The sequence below is a fragment of the Colossoma macropomum genome, unplaced genomic scaffold, assembly GCF_904425465.1.
Source record: "Colossoma macropomum unplaced genomic scaffold, Colossoma_macropomum, whole genome shotgun sequence".
Classification (NCBI taxonomy): Eukaryota; Metazoa; Chordata; class Actinopteri; order Characiformes; family Serrasalmidae; genus Colossoma; species Colossoma macropomum.
Genome location: NW_023494803.1, coordinates 29,270,591 through 29,297,071, shown reverse-complemented (window position 1 = coordinate 29,297,071; position 26,481 = coordinate 29,270,591). Strand labels below are relative to the sequence as shown.

At 38.3% G+C, this 26,481-nt stretch overlaps 2 protein-coding genes across 2 annotated transcripts; one reads left to right on the top strand and one right to left on the bottom strand.

The window, feature by feature from the left end:
* Positions 1–11,270: 11,270 nt before the first annotated feature.
* Positions 11,271–15,651, top strand: LOC118823601 (L-threonine 3-dehydrogenase, mitochondrial-like). Its single transcript, XM_036593305.1, has 9 exons — positions 11,271–11,472; positions 13,229–13,420; positions 13,623–13,665; positions 13,947–14,017; positions 14,115–14,264; positions 14,377–14,549; positions 14,658–14,748; positions 14,849–15,118; positions 15,249–15,651. The coding sequence occupies exons 2-9, from the start codon at positions 13,237–13,239 to the stop codon at positions 15,386–15,388; spliced, it is 1,122 nt and encodes a 373-aa protein (XP_036449198.1). The 5' UTR covers positions 11,271–11,472; positions 13,229–13,236; the 3' UTR covers positions 15,389–15,651.
* A 1,736-nt stretch (positions 15,652–17,387) lies between these two features.
* cunh8orf74 (chromosome unknown C8orf74 homolog) lies at positions 17,388–20,600 on the bottom strand. The gene is made up of 4 exons (XM_036592641.1): positions 20,550–20,600; positions 19,655–19,844; positions 18,198–18,595; positions 17,388–17,585 (listed from the first exon to the last, which is right to left on the bottom strand). Exons 1-4 carry the CDS (start codon positions 20,598–20,600, stop codon positions 17,388–17,390), a joined length of 837 nt encoding a protein of 278 aa, XP_036448534.1.
* Between the last annotated feature and the right edge of the window lie 5,881 nt (positions 20,601–26,481).

Below are 26,481 nucleotides of genomic sequence, written 5' to 3'. Positions count from 1 at the left end.
GTTTCATTTGATATATCAGAAGTTCTTAATGTCAAACAAGACCTCTTCTCCTTATACCATCCCACTTGATCTTTTTTAAGATCACTAATTATAGGCTAATGTCAAGAACAGTCAACAATGACTTGTTAGAAGAGCCAAAACAAAGTCTCTGTAGGGCAACTGTATATCTCAGTTCCCCTTAGAGTACCTCATTAATTCACCTCCTTGCTCATAGATCTGTGGGTATTTTTGTGTGGTTAGATAAAAGATGTTTTATTCCCAACTAAAGACCTATAGCTTGTCATTTGGATTACTGATTTCACACTGATGCTCTAAACAAACACAAGAAGGTCCTAGAGAAATGTAGCTCTATGATATAAGCATGACCGTCTCAAATGTCTTGTGTAACGTGTGTTAGTTTAAGTGGTCAACTCAGCTAATCCAGGTTTAATAGAGAGGTCAAGGATTAAGATTAAGGACAGTCCTAGACTAACCAGTTTAAAGGTCATTGAACTTCATTTTAATACTTAACCATAGATGTTGTGCTATAGAAATACACTATATAGACAAAAGTATTGGGACACATCTCCTAATTATTGAGTTCAGGTGTTTCAGCCACACCCATTGATAAAAGGTGGATTAAGTACATACGCTTGCTCAATAGACAAACACTGGCAGTAGATAGAGTCGTACTGATGAGCTCAGTGATTTTATATGTGACACTGACATAGGATGCCAGGAGAACGTTACCTGCCTGACTGCATTGTGCCAACTGTAACGTTTGGTGTAGGAGAGATAATGCTTTGGGGTTTTTCAGGGGTTGGCCTAGGCCACTGAAGGGAAATCTTAATGCTTCAACAGACCAAGACATTTTAGACAACTGTATGCTTCCAACTTTGTGGTAACAATTTGGGGAAGGCCCTTTTCTGTTCCAGCATGACTGAGCCCAGGGTGCACAAAGCAAGGTCTATAAAGGCATGGCTGGGTGAGTTTGGTGTGGAAGAACTTGACTGGCCCACACAGAGCCCTGACCTCAACCCCATCTAACACCTGTGGGATGAACTAGAATGGAAATTGCGAGCCAGGCCCTCTCGTCCAGCATCAGTGTCTGACCTTACAAATGGCCTTCTGGATGAATGGGCAAAATTTCCACAGACACACTCCAAAATCTTGTATAAAGTCTTCACAGAAGAGCAGAAGCTGTTATACCTGCGAAGAGGGGACCAACTCCAATTTTTTTTGTCCATATAATGCATATGAACTCTAGTCCCATTTTTGGAAAAACAGGGGGAAGTTCATTTAATGTTGCCGTACACCAACATTTGAATTCTTTACTGGCTTTTTGGCAAATTGTCCTTTTTGAGTGGTGTGTGAGTGTTTTTAGTGTTACCCTATGTTTGCATATTTTGCCTCTGATTCTGAAGATAGATTGAAATTAATCTGACTTGGTGAATGACATGAGAGTTACATACATTCTGTTCATGCAGAAACAGCAGATCCTCCAGAGCCACATTTATCCTGTCCTAATCATGGAGATCTCCCCTTCTGCAGTGACCACTTTTGTTTTACCATATTTACCATTTTACCATTATTCAATTTAGTGGGAAAACTGCCAGTTACCAATGTGATGCTTGAAAACATAATGTTATAAAGGACATAAAGGATACAAATTTACGCATTTACACAATTTTCCACAGATGTAGTCAATCAGCCAAGACATGATTGGTGTCCAAGTTTTGCTTCTTAAGTTTTAAGCTGGAGCCGAGACTAAAATGCTAACAAACACTAGAAGTCAATAGTCACCCAAATGTTTTCCGTAAATACATCCCCAAGAGAATGTAATCTGTGGCCTCCATATGCCTGCGTGATGTGCGTGCACATCCCATTGTATATAATGGCTGACCACAGCATTCAGCCACACATTAAAGTTTTGTTCATTTTCATAATTCACAGTAAGTCATACTGTCCTAACTCACATCAGCAAGTCTGTGTGACTGTAACTATTTCATATTTATTTTTTATCTAATCAACAAAATGTTCTCTGTTTAATTTCCAGCGAAGTGTTCCGAGCAGTGCTGCAGTCTGCCTGTGTCCCATCATTGAGAACCCTAAATCCACAGCAGTTGCTTTCACTGCACATGGCAATTGCCAGGATTAGTACAGTACAATCATAACCCTCTGTCACAGAAACATTACAAAAGCCCCCATCTTCAATATAATCCCACAGGACACACAGAGCCCAAATCCTGACACAGACGCTCCACAGCGAGACGCGTACCGAGAGCTGATCAGCTCTTTGCTAATTAACACTGCTGTGCTACAGAGATATGTGAAAAGAATTGCTTTAAGTCATTGGGACAACTCTACTCCTCCCACAGTTATCTACAATATACATCTCGATGTTTAATCCAGATAGTAATCTATGTGTTATTAATGAAAAGGTTATGATATCTATTTAGTCTCTCTAAACTATATGAGAGAATTCAGTGAGCATTTATACTTCAGAGAGGGACAGTTAGAAGACTAAGAGTTGTTACTCCATTAGAAGTAACAGGTTTTTACAGAACAGGCTTAATTATCTACTGGCCAGCCTTTTAAGTCATAAACACAGCAGCAAAGCCTGTTAGCGGCGGAGGATACTCAGGGCCTAATGAGAGAAGGCCTGATGATTTTTGTGAAATACAAAAAATGGCCATATTCTTAATTTTTTATTTCAAATAATCATCATGTTTGTTGTGTTTAAGCTCTGCTGGTATTGTAGTAATGCTCTTATTTCATTGATGGGTTTTGGTTGGAAAACAAAAGTTAAATTTTGAAATTTTGAAGAGAAAACTATCCAATCAAGAATATTTTTTTCCATCGTAAACTGTAGATACAAGCCAAACCAAGCAGGACTGGTTAGGCCTTCAGAAGCAGACCTAACCACTCAAATAATTAGGAATCAACAGTGTAATCAATCAGTCATTTTTTTATTTAAAACTGGTGGGACCAATTTTGTAAGAAAAAATATCACTCTAGGCCTCCGTGAAGTCATTAAATGCAAATGCGAGTGGTAGGCTGACCAGATTTAGTCAGTTGTTTGAAATGGAAAACAGTGGCAGCTCTGTGTCAGGGCTCTTTACTGAAATAATTACTGCAAAGCTGCTACATACAAGTGAAATACATTTTAACATGTCAGTTTTATACCTGTCCAGGATGTATCCTGCCTTCCGCCCAATGACTGCTGGGATAGGCTCCAGCACCCCATGCGACCCAGATGGATAAGCGGTTTAGAAAATGTGTGTGTGTGTGTGTGTATGTCAGTTATATATCTTTTGCAGGCTTCAATCTAGAACAGCCAAAAAATATTCATGTGAATCGCCATAAGCTTAGTGCTAACATACAATATATGGACAATATAATTGGGACATCTACACAGTACCCCTACAGGAGATTTTCTGACATCCCATTCTAAATCCATGGGAATTAATATGGAGTTGGTCCCCGCTTTGCAGCTATAACAGCTTCCACTCTTCTGGGAAGCCTTCTACAAGATTTTGGAGGGTGTCTGTGGGGAATTTCTGCCCATTCATCCAGAAGAGCAATTGTGAGGTCAGACACTGATGTTCGACGAGAGGGCCTGGCTCACAATCTCCATTCTAGTTCATCCTAAAGGTGTTAGAAGGGGTTGAGGTCAGGGCTCTGTGTGGGCCAGTCAGGTTCATCCACACCAAACTCACCCAGCCATGCCTTTATGGACTTTGCTTTGTGCACTGGGGCTCAGACATGCTGGAACAGAAAAGGGCCTTTCCCAGACTATACCCACAAAGTTGGAAGCGTACATTTATCCAAAATGTCTTGGTCTGTTGTAGCATTAAGATTTCCATTCATTGGAACTAAGGGGCTGAGCTGTTGTTGCTTCTGTGTGCTTTCATTTAACAATAATAGTACTTACAGTTGACTGGGGCAGGTCTAGCAGGACAGACATTTCACAGACTGACTTGTGGCATCCTATGACAGTGCCATGTTTAAAGTCACTGAGCCCAGTCTGACCCATTCTACTGCTAGTGTTTGTCTATCAGACTGCAAGGCGCTTAACTTTATCCACCTGTTAGCAATGGGTGCGGCTGAAACACCTGAACTCAATAGTTAGGAGCGGTGTCCCAATAGTTTTGTCCATACAGTGTACTACTAGAATTCCATGGGGCGCTAGCAGAATTAGCATTATCATAGAGGTGCTTTTTTTCCTCTGACATTAATGGCCTAAACAGTAGGCCTAGCATAGTTCGCTACTGCCTGATAGACACAGTGTGAGCAGCAAGATAGACAGTCCGTCTCCTCCTATCAGTACAAATGGGAAACATGGTGAGGGTAGTCTCCTCCCAACCATCTGACTTGGAGTCCAAGTTTGAGATTGAACAACCTACAAAAGCATGTGTGTGTGTGCATGTGCATTTGTGTGTGGTTGCGCAAAAAAGAGAGAGAGAGAGAGAGAGAGAGAGAGAGAGGAGAGAGAGAGAGAGAGTGTTTCCCTGCTTTTTCTTCTTCTCAAGAGCATGCAATTTTTATGAAAGCAAATGCTGTAGCAGTAATCTTCCCTTGGGCAAAGAGGGTAAATTCTGCATGAGAGTGGGGTGAATAATGTAAGGGAGATAATTGCAGGCAGATCCCTGGAGATGAAGATTGCTTTCATGTGCCTGTAACCACAGCAGACATGCAATAATATAGTCATATATCTCTTGCATCCCTACAGTTCGTTACAGTCACAGTTTAGTCAGTGCTTTAATGCACAGCAGTGGGTTGAGTGGACATGCAAAATATCCTTACTCACTATGTCTTTACTCACTTTTTACTTCAAATTATAAAACAAAATTAAGGAAAGATAAAAAGATATATAATTAAAGCTACTAGTCTTAATAAGTAGCCTACAGTGATTTTCAATTGGATTTAATTACTGCCAGAAACATGTACAAAGACATTAATGATGGCTAGTGCTTCAGAAACCATTGTTTACGCTGTGCTATTTACAGCCTGCTGTGGCATCATGACTGTGAAATAGCTAAAGGCTTCGGCTCAAGAAAGGGAATGGGTCATCAGTAGGTGCCTTTTTCTGCCCCAAGTATGGTCACTCAAGTTTATTAAAAGATCGCAAAACATAGAATTGCTCAAATTCTGACTACGTATCTTTATGAATATATTAGTATACTGCATAAGCTTTAAGAAGCATGTTACATATTTTTTATGATTTTCTTTGATTGGATGGGGGGATTTTGGCATGTCCTAGACACTGCCTGATCATCTTCAGTAACTATAACAAGTGATTGAATAATTCAACCAAATGTTCAACCATAAACATGATATTTCACAGTTTAGATCATTTAAACATTTATGTCGCAGTTTTCATCATAATAGTGAATGTTTCGTCTGTGTCCCTGAAACTGCTGTCCACCTTGTTATAATGGGGTTACTGCATCTTTGATATAAGTGGCGTCTAAACCACCATCATATTTTCCTTTAATAGAGTTAATAACAACTGCTGCATGTAAATTAAGGGTCTACAATTATATTTCCTATTTTCCATCTTATTGCAGTTGTAGCTGAATGTAGTCAAGCTTAATAGATCATAAATATTCAGTTACTTAATACAACTTCAGAATATTAAAATAAGCTTGTGAAACAGTATGAGGTCGTTTTACATACTTTGTTAATTAGGTCAATCATGTCCTGTCATTGTTGACAGTGTGTCCTCCACATCAGGGGGAGATGCATAGCAAAGTTGACACACTGTAAACAGTTGCTGTAATTGTACAGTATGTATTTACTATAACATACTGATTTCTTAGAACACAACGTGTAATTTGTGTTGAATTCAGTGAGCTGATGTTTTCTTAACAATTTATTGTATAATTTATATTAAGTCCCCATAAAAATTAATCACTGAAAAAGAATTGCCAGACATCTTTACAACAACAAATGAGAAACTGCAAAAACTTGCAGTCATTTAACATTTTTTTTAGTTTGATTTTAATTGAACTGAATGAAATGCTCTCATGAAATCACAAGTGTCATTCATCACTAGTGTTTCCTTCTGTTTAAAAAAATGCTGTCCTAGTGGCCAAGTCAGCACCACAGCGTCATTTACAGTAGATTTGATTACTGAAAAAATTAACATAAATTAAAAGTACTGTCTATAAAGGGACACAAGGGCAACAGAAATATCCTTAATCTGTTATGCATTTGTCCGTGGCAGGGTGGACGTATGTCTTAGTTTGTTCACAAATTGTCTGCTTGCAGTTACAAAGTGAAAAGTGTTTTAGTTTTACATAAATGTTTTAAGTAGTCTACAGTTTAAATAACAATCAACTTTCAAACAGAAAATGTAGTCATTTTTTGAAAGTCAGCAGGGCCTGTACCTGACTCAAATACTCAAACTAGGCTGTGTTACATTCTTATTTTAAACATTTTACCACCTACTTTGAATTTTGTGTGGATGAAGGTTCATCTTCTGGCCTTCCTCCACTTCCAGGTCTATAAGAAACATGGGCTTAATGGTTTCAATGGCCACACAGTCACACAGAAGCCTGAGATCACCATGCGTAATGCCGAGGTTCGGCTGAAGTGGTGTAAAGCGCATCACCATTGGACAGTGGAGCAGTGGAATCACAGTTCACTATCTTTCTGTCTGACAGACGAATCTGGGATGGCAGATGTCAAGAGAACACTACCTGTTCAAATGCATAGTGCTGACTGTAAAGTTTGGTGGAGGAGGAATAATGGTCTGGAGCTGTTTTTGTTTCAACATGATAATGGCCCATGCACAATGCAAGCTCCCTAAATGAATGGTTTGCTGAGTTTGGCAGTCATCATGCTACATCAGTGAAAGATGTTGACTGACCTGTGCAGAACCCTGACCTCAACCCTACCCTACACCTTTGGGATGAATTGAAACTGCAAGCCAGGCTTTATCACCCAACATCAGTGCTCAACCTCACCAATGGTCTTGTGACTGAATGGAAGTGAAATCCCTGCAGCCATGTTCCAAAATCTAGCAGGAAAGCTCTCCCAGAAGAGTGAAGGCTGTAATAGCAGCAAAGGGGCAACAGCTCCATATTAATGCCAAACGTTTTGGAATGAGATTAAATGTTGCCTATATGATGTAGATGAAGTTGTGCAGTATGGGTTGAAGCTTCCATTACATGGTAGAGAATTCCATCACTTTTATCACTTTGTTCAAAAGGACTTCTAATAATAGGTACACAGAGAGCAAAAACACACCAAGTGGTTTGATGGATGATTTGGCTTTCAGTCACATTGCCTCTTGTGCATTATTTAGATTTTTGATGCAGATAGAAATGACAGGTTCTGGAACCAGTCTCTAACTCTAATTTTCACGTAGAAAATCAACAACTGTAGCGCACAAACCTTTGCATACGAGTGTTTACGTTTACCTCCAATGTTTCCGCTGTGTGAGATGTTCAGAATGTTTTTTTTTTTTAATATAATTGTTTTAAAATATTAAAATGTGTATTCAGATTCATTATACGCATTCAATCATATTGAGTGAGATATTGACAGACATGTTTGTTCTTCAGCTGATTCACACCATACAATTGTGAAATTCGGCAGGCCCTCTCCTGATTTGGGCCCAGCCTCAGATTTTGTCCAGTTTGTCATTGTTCTGTCTCCAATCTCAAGCTCTCAGAGTATGGGGAAACAGCTCACTGTCATTAAGTGCATTCATGTGGAATGTGTGAATGAATACAAATATATTGTCTGATGTCTGAGATACTGATTTACGACACACTGTAAAAGGATTTAGAACTATGGCTTTTTGAAACATAACATCTAACACTGCCCAGAACTAAACACTTGAAGGGGAATTCCACCATTTTTTTAAATATCTGCATAATTAAATCGTTAAGATGTAACAAAGTCATTCAAACTATGTGATGTGGAGTGGTGTAAAACAAACTTACAGAGTTAGAATGGTTCACAGTGGTGGTGCTTTAATGCCTCTAAAAGCTAACTCACAGAGAACGTGTGAAAGGTTACAAATGAAATGTTGGATGTTTGGGATATTGATTTATGCCACACTGTAAAAACAAAAAAAAATCCTGTAAAAAAAGAGTGATTGACTGGCAGCTGGGGTGCCAGTAGAAAACTGTTAAGTTAGAGTAATTTACTGTAAAATGTTACAGTAATTAACCTTGAAAACAGAGAATTACTACTTTTTACAGTAATTTTAAATGAAGTGATTAAATATCATTTTACTGATTTGTATTGTTAAAAGTAGCAAAAAATACATTTTTTACACATAATTTTTCACATTTTATTATTTATTTCTGTCATAATACAACAAATAATTCACAATTTTAAGACTTCTGGTAAAAGTAATCAAATTCTATGTGCTACTGTAAAATTGCTTTAATTAAAATAGTAATAATAAAGGCAACAGATGGCAATTTTGTTTATTTTTGTGCCTTCAGACCACTGGGGGTACAATGTCAATTATAATAAAATGCACAATGGTAAAAATTAGTGTAATCTGTATTTTGGCAAGATGTATAGCCACATCTTACACGTAGACATTCATTAAATAAAGGAAAATATAAATATTTCTAAATACTCACTTTGATTATTTAAACTGATTAATAATTGAATGTATTTTTACCATTTTTGTTAAATAATCTAAGGGTTATTAACACACTGACTATTTTACATGGTATCTTTTAAATAAACTGATTTATTATTTTACTGTCATAAAACCATTTATTTGAAAAAAAAAGGTGAAAACATATTTATATTTATAATGATTTTGGACTAAAACTCAGAAGACACCTGTAGGTTCACTGGTGGTTTTGGATAGTAAATAAAATGCCTATATTTGTGTTGTAGACATAATGACCTGTTCCTATCACCACCACTGTAAAGAAATCTGGGTCATAAATTTTGAAATTTCAGTGGAACTTCCCTTTAACACCTTGTTTAAAAAGCATCTCAGTATAATATCCAAATTTATTTGTATTTACTCAGAAATCTCAGAAATTCAGTTACTGTTGTTTACTATTTATGTAGCTTAAAGTAAACACCACCAAAGACTGCCTGACAAAGTTTCTACTGACTTTGTTGTCCATTCAGTGTTGGTTGTTTATTGGTAGCAACTGAACAGGTATTATGCTCTGTTCCGGAGGTCTGAATGAATGTACTGAGAACTAGCCTGTCACTGGTTGAATCACTGGTGTACAGTAACAGTATGGTTATAGACTAGCTTGACTGGCATCTGTGCTGAGCGCACGAATGAACAGAAATTGACTTACGAGAATTCCCACATGATCTCTGGTGTTGAATATCATCTACATGGAGAAAAATACTTCCTTATTGCTTAGCAGACATACCAGAAGACATTCTGCTTGTTACGTGAGTATGCACTGCACACCTCACGGTCAATAGGAGGGTCAAGTGAGGACAAAACCTTGAATAAATGATTACATTTATTCAGCCAAAAATGACCCTGTGTTAAAGAAGACACTCAAATGAAGGACACTAAAATGAAACGACAAATAAAATACGGCTGCCAGGGCAAATGAAAAAGAACAGCAAAACCCAAGAAGTCTGTCTACATCCCATATGTCAAACACAAGGCCCTTGGGCCGAGTCAGGCCTGTGGCACAATCCTATTCAGCCCATAAAATTATTTTAATTATTTTAGTAGCCCATTTCACTCTGAGCTGCACTACAGTCCCCAGCATGCACTGCAACATAATGTGCGCTCCCTTCTTCCAACAACAATCTGTGGGCCAGTAGACCACTGTGGGCCAGTAGACCACTGTAGTTGTGCAAAATTCTGTAGTCCTTGTTATGCCCATATTAGGAACTCCGGGTCTAAGCTCCATTTCTCTATGGGCAGAATGAATAGGGTTTTCAAAAAGGGCATAAGAAATGATGACACAACTACAGTGGTCTGTTGTTACACAAAAAGAAAACATGCCCCGTGTCTAGCTAAAGCAAATAGGCTGTTTTTAAAAAGTACGTCCAGGGGTTTAACAGTTATCTGTAATTAATGTAACCTGTTGTTTTATTTAAAACAATTTAACTGGACTGAATTACTCTAATAATAATAACAATATTAATAATAAACATAGCTGCAAGCAATAGGCCCAACATTGCTGTTATGAGCAAGACCCTCTGGGTCTGCCAGTAAACATTTATACATATTAAGTTCCAGGGTGACTGGCGCATTCTAATGCTTTCAAATACCTGCCGAACTCTGATTAGCCACGTTTTTCTGGATGTGATGTAAATCTCATATAACCTGAACCAGGGCAGGACAAAGTAGCAGCACGCACAATTTCACATCAGTGTTTTTTGCGTAGCGTTTTCCAGAGTAGCAGAAGGGACTACGACGTATTGACCAAGTGTCATGTCTGTGCGACTTACAGTTTGGTCTGCACGTTTTAGTGAAGAAGAAGTAGAAGAAGAAGAAGAAGAGGAAGAAGAAGAAATTCTAACAATTACAATATGGTTCCAGCGCTTCGACGCTGTGCTTGGACCCCTATAATGTGTAGAAGTTTTCCAAATTCACCGAACTTGATCGCTCTTCGTTCAGGACATCCATTCAGCCAGAAGGATTATGACGCAGGCGGGAAGACCGATGAACTCGAGACTGCACAAGTCCATTTTTCCCGCCTGTTTTCCGGCAGAGCCCGCCTCCTGCGATACGACTGGAACACCGTGTACCAGCATCCACTTCTCCATACACGACAGTCTTTCTGCTTACTGATATTTTTATGCATTTCTCAGCTGTATTAATTAGACAAGAAACTTGAAAAAAAAACCCCACAAAATTACATAATAGTGTATAAAATAAGTTGTTTTTCTTTAAGATTCACAATAACAATTAAGAATAGCTGTGTAACCAAAAGTAAGTAAAAAGAAGGTTTTCTTATGCCTAAACACAGTGGGCAAATTTTAAATACGGTGTTAAATCTTCAGTTCAGAATTTGCCTTTCAAAAATCCTCATATCTGTCGTTTGTTCGCTTAATAAAGATTCACAGTTGTACATTTATCCCGGTACAATTCTTAAAATTAAAAATTCATCATAAAATATCACCACTTATTGTCCTTTGCATTTGTTTTTATATTAGTGTTTTTACTGCCCAGATAAATAACTTTTCCATATCTAAAAAAATATTCCCAGATACGGTGAGCCAGTCGCCCAACGGAGGAGGCGGGGTTTGTCGGAATACGGGTGGGAAAAGAAATACTATAGCGGAGAGCCGCGCCTCTGCGCTCTCATCCAATAGCAGCAGAGCAGCACCGGCGAGTGTCCCGAGCACCGTACAAGAGTCAGGCGTGAGTCTGATGCAATATTACAGGAGGAATAGTCTGGTGCTGACAGCTTCCTAGAAAGATCTCCATCTGTAGCCTAATTTCCCTGTCATCGAGACTGAAGAAAAATTAAAAATTTTTACTTTCCCTGTCGACGTTAAACTGAGGATCATTTGTCCTAAACGGTGAGTAACGTTATAACGGTGGTGCACAGCGCGTGCTGAGCGCTTGGTTTGGTAACGTTAGCAACCCTGGACCTCACAGAGAGCTGATGGGTCACATAGCTACGTTAAGTTAGCTGCTTCACATGAAGTCAAAACCGCACGTTTATGTTTATAGAGAACACGTTAGTAGGAGCTTTAGAGTCGCTTAGTTTTGGTGTCACGCAAGCTCAGTATTGAGTTAGTGGTCTCCTTTCTGATGCCATGCCATCAGTTTTGTCTAAAAACAGTGGTTCTATTTAGAACCATGAGTTCTATGTAGAAACCCTTCATGATTAAGTGGTTCTTTGCATGGTGAAATGGTTCTTCAGATTGATGGATAGCAGAAGCCTTTTTTGGTATTATATAGAGCAATTTTCAAAAAGGTTACAACACGTTCTCCATCAATCTGAAGAACAATTTCACCATGCAAAGAACCATTTAAGCACGAAATGTAAGATATAAAATTTCCAGTGCACTGAGCTTTCAGGACTGGCATTGGAAACCTCTACTCTACACTCAAGGGAATGGTTCTATTTAGAACCATGGGTTATATGTAAAACCATTTTGTGCTTAAATGGCTCTTTGCATGGTGAAATCGTTCTTCAGATTGATGGAGAATGTGTTGTAACCTTTTTGAAAATGGTCCTATATGGTACCAAAAAGGGTTCTGCTATTGTTAAGGTGTCAACAATACGAGAACCATTTTTGGTGCTATATAGAACAATTTTCAAAAAGGTTCTACACAGAACCATATACAGCACATTCTTCATCCATCTGAAGAACCATTTCCCATGGTTCTAAATAGAACCATTCCCTTTACTGAAGAACGCTTGAGTCTAGAGCAGTGGTTTACAGTGCCAGTCCTGAAAGCTCAATGCACTGGAAACTTTATGTCTGATTTTATATCTGGATTCAACTAATGATTTCAAAGCTTTACAATTTACTGATAAGTTGAATCAGTTGTATCAGCATAATAAAGTGTGCAAAGGCATGGTGTTGAGAAGCCAATGGGCTCTAGAGTCCATTCTGCTCTTAGTCAGGTGCAGAACTCATCTGGATAACCAAATGGACTCTGGATCACAGCCCAGGTTGGAATATCCTGGTTGAGGAATGCATTTTGTACTGCCTGTAGCCTGCATTGCTATACAGAGCTAAAGCTGAACTGCAGACGCTTTCCACAGATTTACTGCTAAGGTAAAGTAGAAGATGACAGGCTGCTGACTTTATTAATAAGTGTCCTGAATTCTCTGCCTGACTGCCCATATAGGAAATAACTTTTTGTCAAGCACCAAACTTTATATGGCTCAGTTTATATGCTGGTGATATTCCTACCACCAGTGTGAGAATCCCTCTCTGACCCATTTACTTTAAGTTAAGCTTTTCTGGGAGGCTTTAGTATACCTGCTTATTTTTAGGTGATAGAGCTATAACCACAAGGTGGCAGTATATGCCACATCCTAGAGCAGGGGTGCCCAATCCTGGTCCTGGAGAGCTAAGATCCAACACACCTGGCTCAATTTTTCAGATGCACTTCATTACCTGGATGTGTATGGCTGGAGCTAAACTCTGCAGGGTGGTAGATCTGCAGGACCAGGATTGGGCATCCCAGGCTAGAGTTTAAACCAGCATCATTATTAACAAATGTGACCCTGCCATAAATCACCACGAAGAATGAGCAGCAAACGTGTTCACAATGCAACTTCACTACAAGTTACTTTTGATGCACTTCTCTTTATAGAGTGGGAAATGCCCTTCGTCAGAGCTGCGAGTAAGGTAGCACAGCAAGTCCTTCTGGCTCCAGGGTGCAGCTGTGAACCCCTCTACATCTCTGCACGGAACATCAGTTTCTCACCACGTCAAGTAACCCCTGATGCCAGCTTTCACTCTGTGTCCTTCTCCGAGACTGACCACCCCAAAGTTTTGATCACAGGTGTCAAAGCATTACAGTAACATCATTTCTGTTCTAATCTCTCAGCAGATGTAAATTATCTAAATCATAAACATAATGTACACTGCATGATGAGTTGCCCTGGTAACTGCATTCGCAAAACCAAAGTGTGGTTTCCATGGCAACAGTTGGCTAATGTCACTGGTGACCACTCATATCTGCTTTCTTGTGTCTCGTGCTTTAGGGGGTCTGGGGCAGCTGGGTGTGGGGCTTGCCAAGCTACTTAGGTAGGAGTGATTTTTTTAAATTAATCACATGCTTGTAAGATTTTATATTAATTTCATTTGAAGATAATTTTATTTTAAATGTTTTAAATCGAGTGGTGTAGGTTTGGTGACTTTTTTGGAATGACTTCTACTGTACAGCAGGACTTGCACACATTGCACATCCCACATACATTCGTTTGATGATTAAAATGTAAAATAATGTATTTTGATGTGACAAATTTGTGTCATGTTAATTACACATTTAAATTCTAAATTCCACCCTCTCTGAATGTGTCTTGCAGGAAGCAATTCGGAAACAACAATGTCATTTTGTCTGACATCAGAAAGCCTCCAAATCAAGTTTTCCACAGCGGTAAGTGTGGAGTCCTTTTTAAAACTTTTATTCTGAAATTGACAGACATTCCTTAACGCTATTATGTGTTTAATACTGATGTATATTTGATTTCCAGGTCCATTTATCTATTCTGATATACTGGACTACAAGAATTTACGAGAAATTGTTGTGAACAATCGTATTACCTGGCTGGTGCACTACAGTGCCCTTCTGAGTGCAGTTGGCGAGGCAAATGTAACCCTTGCTCGTGATGTCAACATCACTGGTGAGTGATGAAAAGACAAAATTTACATAATTTTCAGGGCAGATATTTAGAGAAAACTATTGAGTCATCTTTCTCCCTCTCTCGCTCTCTTCTTTCACTTCTTCCTTTTAAGGATTGCACAATATCCTTGACATTGCTGTGGAGCATGGACTTCGACTTTTTGTTCCTAGCACAATAGGAGCTTTTGGACCCACATCCCCTCGTAACCCCACACCAGACCTGTGCATCCAGCGGCCACGAACCATTTATGGGGTCTCCAAGGTCCATGCTGAGCTAATGGGAGAAGTATGTACTGACTTGTCTAAGAAGCTGCTTTCCAGAGGACATTTATCAGTGCACAACTGACATTGTTGTACAGGTTCAGGTTCATCATAATTTATTTTTTTTGGACAGTATTACCACCACAGATATGGCCTTGACTTCCGTTGTCTCAGGTATCCAGGCATCATCTCAGCAGACTCTCAGCCTGGTGGAGGAACAACAGGTTATGTTCTACCATTTTATAACAGCTGTCACCAGTTGATTTTGGCATTTCGGTCTATGCGATTCAGACCTGCATTTACTCTGAGCCTTTATCTCCCCAGACTATGCTGTCCAGATATTTCATGATGCTATAAAAACGGGTAAGTTTGTGTGCAACCTGAAGCCTGACACACGCCTCCCTATGATGTTCATCGATGATTGTCTGCGAGCCACACTGGAGGTGATGGAGGCTCCTGCTGAGACGCTGAGCATGCGTACCTACAACATCAACGCCATGAGCTTCACTCCTGAGGAGCTGGCCCAGGAGGTGCAGAAACAGCTGCCTGATCTTGAAGTCTCTTATGAAATTGACCCAGTCAAACAGGCAATCGGTAAGACCTAAAGATGTATGACAATGAATATGCTTAAAAATGATGTGTTAGGCTGCAGATCTATACATGTACTGTTACATTTTACACATGCTGCAATATTGTAAACTTACTTCTTTTCATTCATTCTTAGCTGACAGTTGGCCCATGAACTTTGAAGACAGCAATGCAAGAAAGGACTGGGGCTGGAAACATGAATATGACTTAGCAGAGCTTGTCCAGACGATGCTTAGCTTCATTGGCTCTGACTCGAGAGTTGCACATGCTAACTAAATACCATCACTTAGTCTTTGCATACTTAGGTATGCTGGACATTACGGAATGTTAGTAGCCTTTCTCTGGAGTGTACTAGGTGGGTCCAACCATAGAAAAAGTGTGCAGCTGGTGGATTCCCAGCTTGTTCGTCTGTGAAGCTCGTCTAGAGTAGATGGATGGATGGATACCAAATTTTAGGACAGTAGATGCAGTGATCGAATCTTGCTGGCACTAGTTTACACAAAAACACCATCACTGGATCATTGTATCAAAGCTGACAGGAAAAAGGTGGTAACTCTTTGGAATGTAGACTTATAGGCAAGTATCCAAAATGTGAAAGCAGTACTGTGATCTACAGCTAATGAGATGATAAAGATGAGTCATCCAGCTAAACAGAAGAGATAAACAGTATTTTACATTTAAAAAAAAATTGTATTTTGTAGCCAATATAATGAAGAGCTTATAGTTAAAAGCAAAAGTTTGGGCTCCCTGGTTAGATTACATATTTTGTTGATTTTCTATGTGAAAATAAGTACATATCCTCTACAGAGAACACATATACGCACATTTTAATTGGTAAATTTAACATATTGGAAAACATACAATGTGGCTTGTGCAAAAGTCATGGGAAATTTTATATTTTGTTTTTTTTTTTCCAACATGTTAAAAAATAGAAATTACGTAACAAAATTTGCAGAAAAATAGCAGATAAAGTTATATGTTTGTTCCCTGTAGAGAATGTATTTTCACTTGTTTTCACTGGGGGTGTTAAAACTTTTGCATATGACTGTGTATGAGTCAGTATAGTAAAAATTCTTCAACTACTAGATCACATGATATTCCACTCAGGTAAACCATGCACTAACCTACAAACAATTGTGTTATATGGTGTATACCATTTTTAGGTGTGGTGACAAGCAGCCGAGTATTTATATAGGATCTGAAATAGGAAGCTTTCAGATGATACCCATTCCTAGTATGGATGTTGGGGTCAAGTGGGAAGTGTTTCTGTATATATTTCTTAATTTGTTTAATATTTTTCCCCCATCAACACATACAGGGTTGTATATATACGGGTTGTCGTTACACTATACCAAATACAGCACTCTGTACATTAGCTAGGATGATTCCTTTTTAACTTTTTTTTTTCTACAAAAATATCCTTGAATACTTGACAGAGTATCTGACACTTGTCATGTCATCGTTTTGCAGTAATTTTGATATATTGTTGTCATCTTCCTGCATCATAAGGACAGTGTCATTTTAATGCACTATTGTACTATTAAGCTGGTTTTAGTAGCACTTTATGCTACTGTAATCACATCAATGTAACTTATTTTACAGCTATTTATTTATTATTGTGTGCACATATGGAAAAAATGCAATATGGTTTTGTTCATATGAACATCAAGAACCTGGTGCTATTTACTATGAAGACTGTATGTTGGTCTTTCAGCTTTATCAAAAGCATTTGCCTACAACAGTTTCCCCACAGTTACAGTGATTTTAAAACTCTTCAAGGATCATGTCTCTTCATCTGTAGTCGCAATGTAGAGTATATTAGACAGAATCATTGCTGTTTTATACTTCATGTTTCTTTTAGTCATTAAAGATTGTTTGCCATGTATTTGTCTACTATTTATTACTGACACTAATTAAATACCTCTCAGAGTGGGCCTTTTCAAATGAATGGTCTACAACTGTTCAAAGCAGTTTGTCTTAATATACTTGAAAAAAAACAATAACAACAAAAAATTCCATGTTTCATATTAGCATGCATAAGGCCAGTTTCCCAGACTGGACTAAAAAGAATTTCCAAATGGGGATTCATTATTGGCACTGCAATTATGTCTAAGACTAGGCTTAATCTATGTCCAGGAAATTGGGCGACAGTGTTTTTGCTTAGACCATGGTAATACATACAAAGTACAATGGAAAAAAATGCAATGAAAGCTGGATTCAAAAATTTAATTTATTAGATTCACAATATGAAACATCAAAGTAGTTCTTATTATTTTTATTTCTTTTTTGCTTTTGTGGAGTTTGGCTTTTCAGAGAAGCTTGATACATGTGAAGAGTGTCCTGCTCCAGAACGAGACTTTTGACTCAATCTTAGTTCCAACAGCTCTTGTACAGCTCTGATTTCCTTCATTAACATATCTTTTACAGTGTCCCCATGTGACTGCAGAAAGGTGCGTACCATGATCTTCACTGCCTACAAGGGTAAAGAGCAGAAAATGTCAGGAAGAGAATATTTGTTAAATGCTGAATAAATTGTACTGAACACACATACACACCTAATGAATGTAGGTGATATATACTACCATTTACATTTATTCATTTACTTATGTGTGTGTGTATATATATATATATATATATATATATATATATATATATATATTTAATGTTATTGTATATATATTATATAAGTAAATTGTAACCTATTAACCTATTTAATAAAGTCAGACCACTCAAAGTAGTAAACAAATGTAATCATTTAATCCGGTTTACACGATAACTGCTGATTGAGCACAGCTCTATACTCCATAGCTGATTAACGCATAGTGTAGCTCTTTAAGGCCCATTTTCTTTCGTGACGTATGGTTGGTAAAACAATGTGTCGTACTTTGACTGTTTTCTTATAAAATAGGTGCCTATACCCAGCAGGGCTTAATTACACCTTAATCTCCACAAATGACTTCACTAGTCATCATCAGCTCCTAAACTGACTGATCACTCATCCATTTACCATTCACTAGCCTAATGTGTGCTACCATGCACAATATTACGATGGTATCTTCAGATATAAAATGATGAGTACTTGTACCTGTTCGTCTAGTCGGTTTTCGAGTGAAAGGCCACCAAGAGTGTCTTGCAGCTTTGCCATCAGTTGTGCATGAGCCTGCTCTTTGAGTCCGTGGATTTCTGCCTGTTTCTCTGCCTCAGCTGCCTTTAGTTCCTTCAAAGCCTGTTGCTTCTCCCAAACCACCACATCAGTTCCTTCACAAAGAGGTAGAGGATGTGGTGGAACATCGATTTTAAGCTGGGAATGCATGCTTTTAAGGTTCACTTTGCCCTTTAAAAAAGCCTGATAGAGGCACTGATGACGAAGATAGTCCTTTAAAATGAAGTCACCCAGGACAGCATGATGAGTAGGAGAGAGTCGAGGGTGAGACTGTGACAGCCGTGCCTGGATCAGGGAAATGACTTCAGATTTCTCCAGACCTGATACAGACAGAGAGGAGGGGTCACACAGACACACATGTTCAGTTGGAACTAAAGGACAAAGAAAGCATCTGAAAGTTCTTGCATTTTCATTAAAGCTTTTCTCTGAACTGGGATTTAACTGAAATGTCTATCATGTAGAGGTGGGAGCTGATTAAATTTACTTTTACAGTATACTTTGTCCGGCTGCATCTTAATAACCATATTGTTTTTTTATTTTTAAGAATCTTATGTACCAATGGATAGGCAAAAAGCAATGTACACTATGTGCAAAAGTTTGCAAAAAACTGCTCATACAATATTTTTATAATTCAGAAATCAAGGTCATTGGTAGGGGGTTTGCCCCTCCTTTGCTGTAGTGACAGCCTGTACTCTTCTAGGGAGGCTTTACACTAGATGTTGGAACATTGTTCTGGAAGGATCTGATTGCATTCAGCCACAAGAGCATTAGTGAGGCCAGGCACTGATGTTGGCTGATTAGTTCTGGATCACAAATGTCACTCCCAAATCATCATTAGCTGGTGCTCCATTACTACAGAGAACACGCTGGGGGTTTTTATAGCTCTCTACACTGAAAAGAAGTTGCTTTAAATGTACATGGTTCAAATGTGTGCATTGCCTCAACATGAATTAAATAGGTTGCATGAACATAATTGCTATATGTAAGCACTTCATTTAGGGTACTTATTTTAAGCTGATGTAATATATTTCATTTGTTCACATTTGTACACCTTTGAATCATGTAAATTCAACAACGTTTTTTTGCCAGTGTAGCTGAAGCTTGGTATTGGGCACAGTGGCTTGTGTGTGAATGCTCCAGAGCATCCCATTCCATTGGCAATGCTTTTTACAAGATTATACAAGCTGTAACTAAACTAACTGCTTGTGTCAGCAAAGGATGCCCTTCACAGTAGCCAAATACAATACAGTAGCTGTCTGGATGCTTTTGGACATACAGTGTATGATTACTGTTGATGTTTAATGACATATTGTAGATGATGACTGAAACATGGAGGCAACAGAAGTTTTTGAGTGTTGTATTCATCAGCAGTGTCTCACCTTTAAGCTCAGGGAGGAGCTCTTTAGTCATATTTGCTATTTGTGCCACTGCAGACCATGGAAGCCCACGCTTCACACAATACATTACACTCTCATACACAAACTCCTGGTGCAAATATTGCCTCTGGTCGTCGCCTTCAAACTCCCTCCATTGAAAACAACTGCTCAGGCGCAGAATGCCTTCGTCCCTCTACAACAAAACGAAGCACGAAGGCAAATAAGGAAGAATAAAAAGAAGCAAAGAACCGTGTCAGTGCTCGCTTAAATAGTCTTTATCGGATTTAGCCTGCTGGTGGATGTCTCCGTCTGAGCCCTCGTCTTCTAACGTTAACGTTACTACTTCGAAGAAGCTGTCGAAAGCGAGAGATGGCTCTGTCTCTCCGGATCGTTTGATCGGATCGACTGCATTTAGTTGTGTAGAGGTAAGCTGCTGCTGCAGTTGTATTCTAACATACAGTGACGCTCGGCCAAGATTTCACGATCTTAGGCTTTCCAACATCACCTGATGCGAACCTGTTGAAGCCTGTTGCAGGACCGTTGTGAAAAACACAGCAGCACATTTGGCAGCCACTAACGTTAACGTTAGCACAGAACGGTAACGTTACGGTAGCTAGGCCATGACACGAGCTACCGAAAAACATGGCTATTACAGCGTTACATGATTGTTTGTTTTCTCACCAAAACATAACATTACTTAGCTAGCTAGGTTAGCTAACGCTAGCTAACCTGCAAATCACCTCAAACAATGACTGCTTTACAAATTCTCCCTGACCCGTTCAAAACCAAATTTAACCAAACAGACTACAGTTCAGCTTACTGAAAATGACCTTAAAGCTCAGAAATATCTGGAATATGTTAATAAAATGTAAACTAAGAAGGTTCTGCAGGACTTCACCTCGAGTGTCGATAACTCCTTCAACATGTTCTCCGTCGAGTCCGTTGCCATGGCTGCTGGCGTTGTTAGGGGCGTACTTGTTGCCATGCGACACGCACGCGCTCTGGCGCTCCGGCGCTCTAGCTCGCGCGTACAAGAGTGCGGAGTTTTAGATCTGCATGCATTTGAGCTCGACCCTCCCAGGCTTTTACATAATTTAGTACAACACGGAATCACGATGTAAAGCCGTTGTTATTAACAACAATAATAATTTGGTTACTATTATTATTATTATTATTATTATTATTATTATTATATAAGAAGAAGAATATATTTTGTGGATTTCTTTACTTTGACATGAATTTTTTTATGTATATGGCAAAAATACAACTGCATGAAGGGTTGTAGTTAAATTTTAAATGCTTTAAACTCTTACAGTCTTACAGTTTCACTGCTTACAGTTCTTTCTTGTGCATGAATTACTAAGCATGTTAGTAGACATGTGCTGATAATCAATAATAAGGTATACCTCCATATTCACCACACACAGTTTTGGAATAAGTTTACAGAATTTTAGTCAAACACAGATTTCACCAGATATGTTTATGAAGAGTAGAGGTACAATCAAGCTGTCAGCTTGTGATTTCATGTTTTATTTGATGTTTCTACAGATGTTTGAGTGTGTTATTAGCCTGAGCACCTTCACAGCTCACAGTAAACTTGCAGTGCAATTATGTCATACTCAATGTGCAGAGTACCAAGAGTCTAGCCGGAAAAACAAAAATCATGGAGGAAACCAAACATATAACGCCTATTAAGACTGTAAAAAAACAAGATTAAACAGGAAACAAGAGATTATTATAGACTGCCATGCCTTTATAGAAAAAGACACCAAGGACATTTTTTTAAAATACAGAAATAGGCTAAATGTATAATCACCAACACACTGCTGCTGTTAAAAATTACATTCAGAACACTAGATGTATGTATATGTGTTAGTGTGTTTTTTTTTCTTAATACAATAATATGATAATAGCATGAATCATGAGTAAAAAGTTAGGTAATTATTGTGTGTGTACAATAAATGTTTATACTGGCATACATACACTAGTATTGTATTGTATTCCACTGGCAGGTTGAATAGGCCTAAATATGCTAGGCTATATGCTAACTTGTGGCCTCCTCAAACTAACTTTAGAGTAAACAGTCATTTTAAGTTTTCTTACCACAAACTCAGACAACACAGCTTGTTTTTGGGGAACTAAGAGTTAATATCTTTTGGCACAGATGGCTGAACAGTATAATCCTCTTTCATAGTAGTCACTCCTCCTCCTTGTATGGAGGTCTGCATACATTTGATAATTAGCCTAATGGAATGAATGGTGACAGAGTGAAGGGAGCAATATAGAGCAGTGTCATCTCTCCTGTGGAAATCTGTGGGTGTTGAGTGGCACTCCACATAGGGGGGTGACGCCATGCTGGACCTGCTGCTGTTTCATCTTTACCTGCTTGTGCGAGAGAGAACAGCCATTTTAAGCGTTGCTGAACCTGCTGAAATGGCTTACAGGATTACTTCATAGGCAGTGCCATAGTTTGGGAGCTTTTGGCACAGCACACTGCGATGAGGAATACATGCCCAAAGGGTAAGCTGCTGATCAGTGCAATGCAAGGTAGAATTAGAGTGATAGATAGAAGATGGCTCCAGGGAGAGGGCTGTAGGATGATGATCAGAATGGAACAGGGCCTAAATCAGCAATTAGTCATAATAAAATGTATGGTTTGCAGAATGGATGTGAATATATGTGATAAGGGAATAAAGTCACCTTGAAACATTTTAGCCACTGAAATAGGCTGGCAGCCTCAATTGTTAGTGTCACGCTGAAGTAAAGCTTCTGAATGTCAAACTCAACAGGGCTGTCCTAAAATCCTGTGAGCTAATAAGGCTTTACACTGACTGAGCAGGCGGTTACAGACTAATGAAGAATACTGCACAGAATGTAGGGGGTGATTAAAGTGTTTCTCATTATATGTGATATTATCTTCAAACATACTTTAAACATTCTTTACTTTGGCGTGCCATTTGGATTGTACTTTTTAATGCCTTAGTATTGGCCCCAGTATTTTCCCTGTTCTATTTTTATCTAAGTATTGTTCTTGATTACTTGTTGCACCTCTGTGTTGTCTTTATATAACCCTGTAACCTGACGATAACCTTGGTAACAGGTATATAATAGCTCCACTTCATTTGTGCTGTACATACACATTTAATGGATATCACACATCAAGTGTTTTTGTCTTTTTGCAATCTGTGAAGACAGGATATTGACTTTAAAGGTGATCTGTGATTGCTGTGCACCTTATATCAAAGCAGGGTATTTAAATATGAAGATGTATGTGATGTATAACTGGCACCCCTTAAATCAAGAAATGATCTTAGAGTACTATTTTTCTCTAATGATCTCTGTTGAGCTTGCTGTAACATATTGCAGGTATTGTGCTGTATCCCTAGAGAAGCTATTATGCCTTTCACCTTGCTTTCCAGCCGACAGCTCTTGGGCCCTAAAATGCTTTTGTTTCAGATTAGTGATATGCGTGTCTGACAGAGCTTCATAGCAGACTGCTCCCGGTACTCTCACAAGTGCCTGCTTGAGTAAAAGAAAATAAAGTAGAAGATAGCAGTCATGTGTAGCAAATAAATAACTGCCCATTCTTGAGCCCCTATAAATGATATTTAAGAAGATGTATTAAGTATGGCATTTATGTTAATGTTCTCTATTAATGTTCAGGAGCAAGTCTCTTTTTGCTAGAAGCTTCTATGAGCACCTGTGATAGGTATATGAACTGTGTAATTTTTTAGAAGATAGGACATCTAGAAAGGCTTTGAGAAAATGTAGCTATTATCACCATTCCATAGGAAATTGACTAGAGCTGGGCGATATGGGCAAAAATATAATATCGTTATACTTATATTGTTAAATTTTCATGATACACAAAATGTCACAATACTTATTTTTTCAGACATCTGATCAGTTGGAACAGAGAAACAAGAACCAGTAGTGCTACATTTCAAAAAATACTTTCAAAACCTGTGAACACAATGATTTTTATTCAATATTTGGCATACTCTGTGTTGCAGAGTTCAGATTAATGGGGCTAATTTTTCTGTCTTTATAATGAAACATGCAGGTTTAGTGTTCTATAAGTACTGACGATATACACAATATGTTCAGAAGTGCTAATTATATTGTATTTTGACGTAAATTGTCACATTAAAAATATAGTCATATTGCCCAGTTCTAAAATGAACATGTTTCACAGCCAAGCACACAACAAGAAACTGATACTTGTTGTTCACAGTGTACACATATTAATAGATAAATGTTCTAGCAGTGTTGCTCTGAATTGCAGTTCCAAAAGCAGTAACCCATGTTTTTTTGTTAAGTATTTCTTGGAGGTAACAGAGGGTCATTTTACTTAAGAGTCCAGAGGATGTGCTGGCTTTGCTAGAGATTAGAGTAAGCCACTGTCTTGGCAATGCATGAGTGAATTAACAGTAGCACACATTATTCACATTATAAAGAGCTTTACAGACAGTGACCCCAAATAGAATTTAGAAATTTGTGCCACACTTAGAAATGTTAGAAAATTAATTGTTTGAGGAAATAAATTGTCAAACCAAGTGCCATTTATTTTAAACAGATCATTTTAAATTTATTTTCCTTTTTGGCAAAATGTTCTTTCAAAAGGCACCTGTTGTGTTTAGAGTTGTTATAGTTTGAGCTGTTTCTTTGCAGACTTCTGCAGATTTGCACCCAACATGCTTTTGTACACTTTCATCCATGTTCCCATCAATTAAGGATGCACAGAATTTTTGGCCACCGAATATTTTTTGTTGTTTTTGGATTTTTGAAACTGGCACTTCTGTTTTTCATCTGACAGAAAAAAAGGCCAAAAAATTAATAAATAGGTGTACAACGAATTGTTACAATCTAACACAGCAAATAATTTGAATGGTAATTAAAATGAGAATTAGTGATTAAAAATTGTTTTCTTTCACTCTCCAGTGAAACAAACACGGGCCTCTGTAGCTGTGTTTTATATGGTCTTTAACTTAATGCTTTTTAGCATTAACTGATTTGATGTAGACCTTTAATGAAAATCACATAAATGATACTAAGTAACTCAACGTCAACCTTTTCACCTCTTGTTTTCAAAGTTGTTACTGCAAGCGCATGTGTTCGTTAGATCCTGCTGAGGTTTATGGCTGTTTCTTCTCTAAATGATGAACACTAAAGCGACTTCTCTGGCTCCTGCTAGAGAAAATTCAGATTGTTAGGTGAGCCACACCTTCACGCTTTACCAAAGGCACATCTTCATGTTTTACATCAACAGTAGGTGTATTCCATCATCATAATGGAGTCACCTTTATAGGCTTATGCTCTTTTGTTGAATATGCAGCAAGGGAGAGCCTCTGCGCGTGGCTGCTTTGCATGGCCACACCTCCCACGCTCCCACAGCAGCACAAACCAGTGGCAGGATGCCACAATACTTAATATTACACTTTAAAAAAGGGCTTGTCAGATCAACCTAAACTACTTCATGTCATAATAAGTAAACTATTTTTATTCCACCTAAATAAATAATTTGAATGAAGGATTTTTTCAATCAGTGTCATTTTTTGAGTTCAACTAATTCAATTACTTGTTACTGCATGAAGTCATTTTTTAAGTTGATCTGATGAGCCTTCCTACAGTGTAGGAATTCTCAGCCAAGATCTGGTGCCCTAAATGTTGTATTCTGATGTAACCTCTGAGTTGTGTACTGACACTGCACACTTCTGTATGCCAGCTCCGGTCTGCAAATAGAGCCATTCAACTAGCATCTACCCACAAGTGATGCTGTACACTGCAGGTTAAGTTCCCCTGAAATAACAGCCTCACAGTGAAAAGAATTTCATGCAAATGTCTTTACTTCACCTGTGATGTTCCTGCATTAATGCAGAGTGACATTGTTTACCTATACTGTGTGTATGACAGTGTTCCAGTGAACCAGTGTCTGTCCTGCCAGCCAGCTGCAGTCAAATGTCCATTTTCATAACCTGCCATGCCATGAAATCACAGTAAATACAGCTGTGTTCATTTTAGTATGATTTTTTGACATCTCTGCTCTGTTTGTCTAATTTGTTGTGTGATGTGGGCCTCCCTGTGCTGTGTCTAATGCTCTCCTAGTTTTCAGTGAAATCTCAAGATGATTAAAGGAGCTTTTCATTCTATCCTTAGCTTCCAAAGGACGTGATTAGCGGCTAGACCTGTTGTGGGAGGGCTTTTGAACTTACGGTACTGTGACAGTTGCTACTGTTCACATGGTTGGATATTACCTGAAACATGCTGCTGCTCTTGGTCTTATAGATTTGTTTTCATTGTTTTTATTTTCTGATATTTGTTAACATTAACCTGGATCATGCGTCCTATCAGTGTGAGTATGGTTTCTGTTTCTGTATTCTAGGAAATGGTGGCTAGTTTTTATTCAGTCTTTAAAAAATGGTTCTTCAAGAGTTCTTTAGTACAGACAATGGTTCTATGTAGAACCATGAACATTTTTCTATTGTTACAATCTTGACATTGTAACAGTAGAAGAACCCTTTTCGGTGCTATATAGAACCTTTTCAAAAAGGTTCTATATAGAACCATATACAACACATTCTCTATCAATCTAAAAACATTTCAAGATGTAAAGAACCCTTTAAGCATACAAATGGTTCTATGAGTGTTCATGGTTCTACATAGAACCTTGTCTTTTTTAAGAGTGTAGGTAACATTGTTTTCTAATGTATAGAATTGGTCAGAATTTGTATCAGAAAAGTTAACATGGGTCACATCTTATCAGAAATGAAGATATGGGGAAGTTTTAAGCTGGTTACTGGAACTGGTGTTGTTCAGACCTTCTGCAGAGG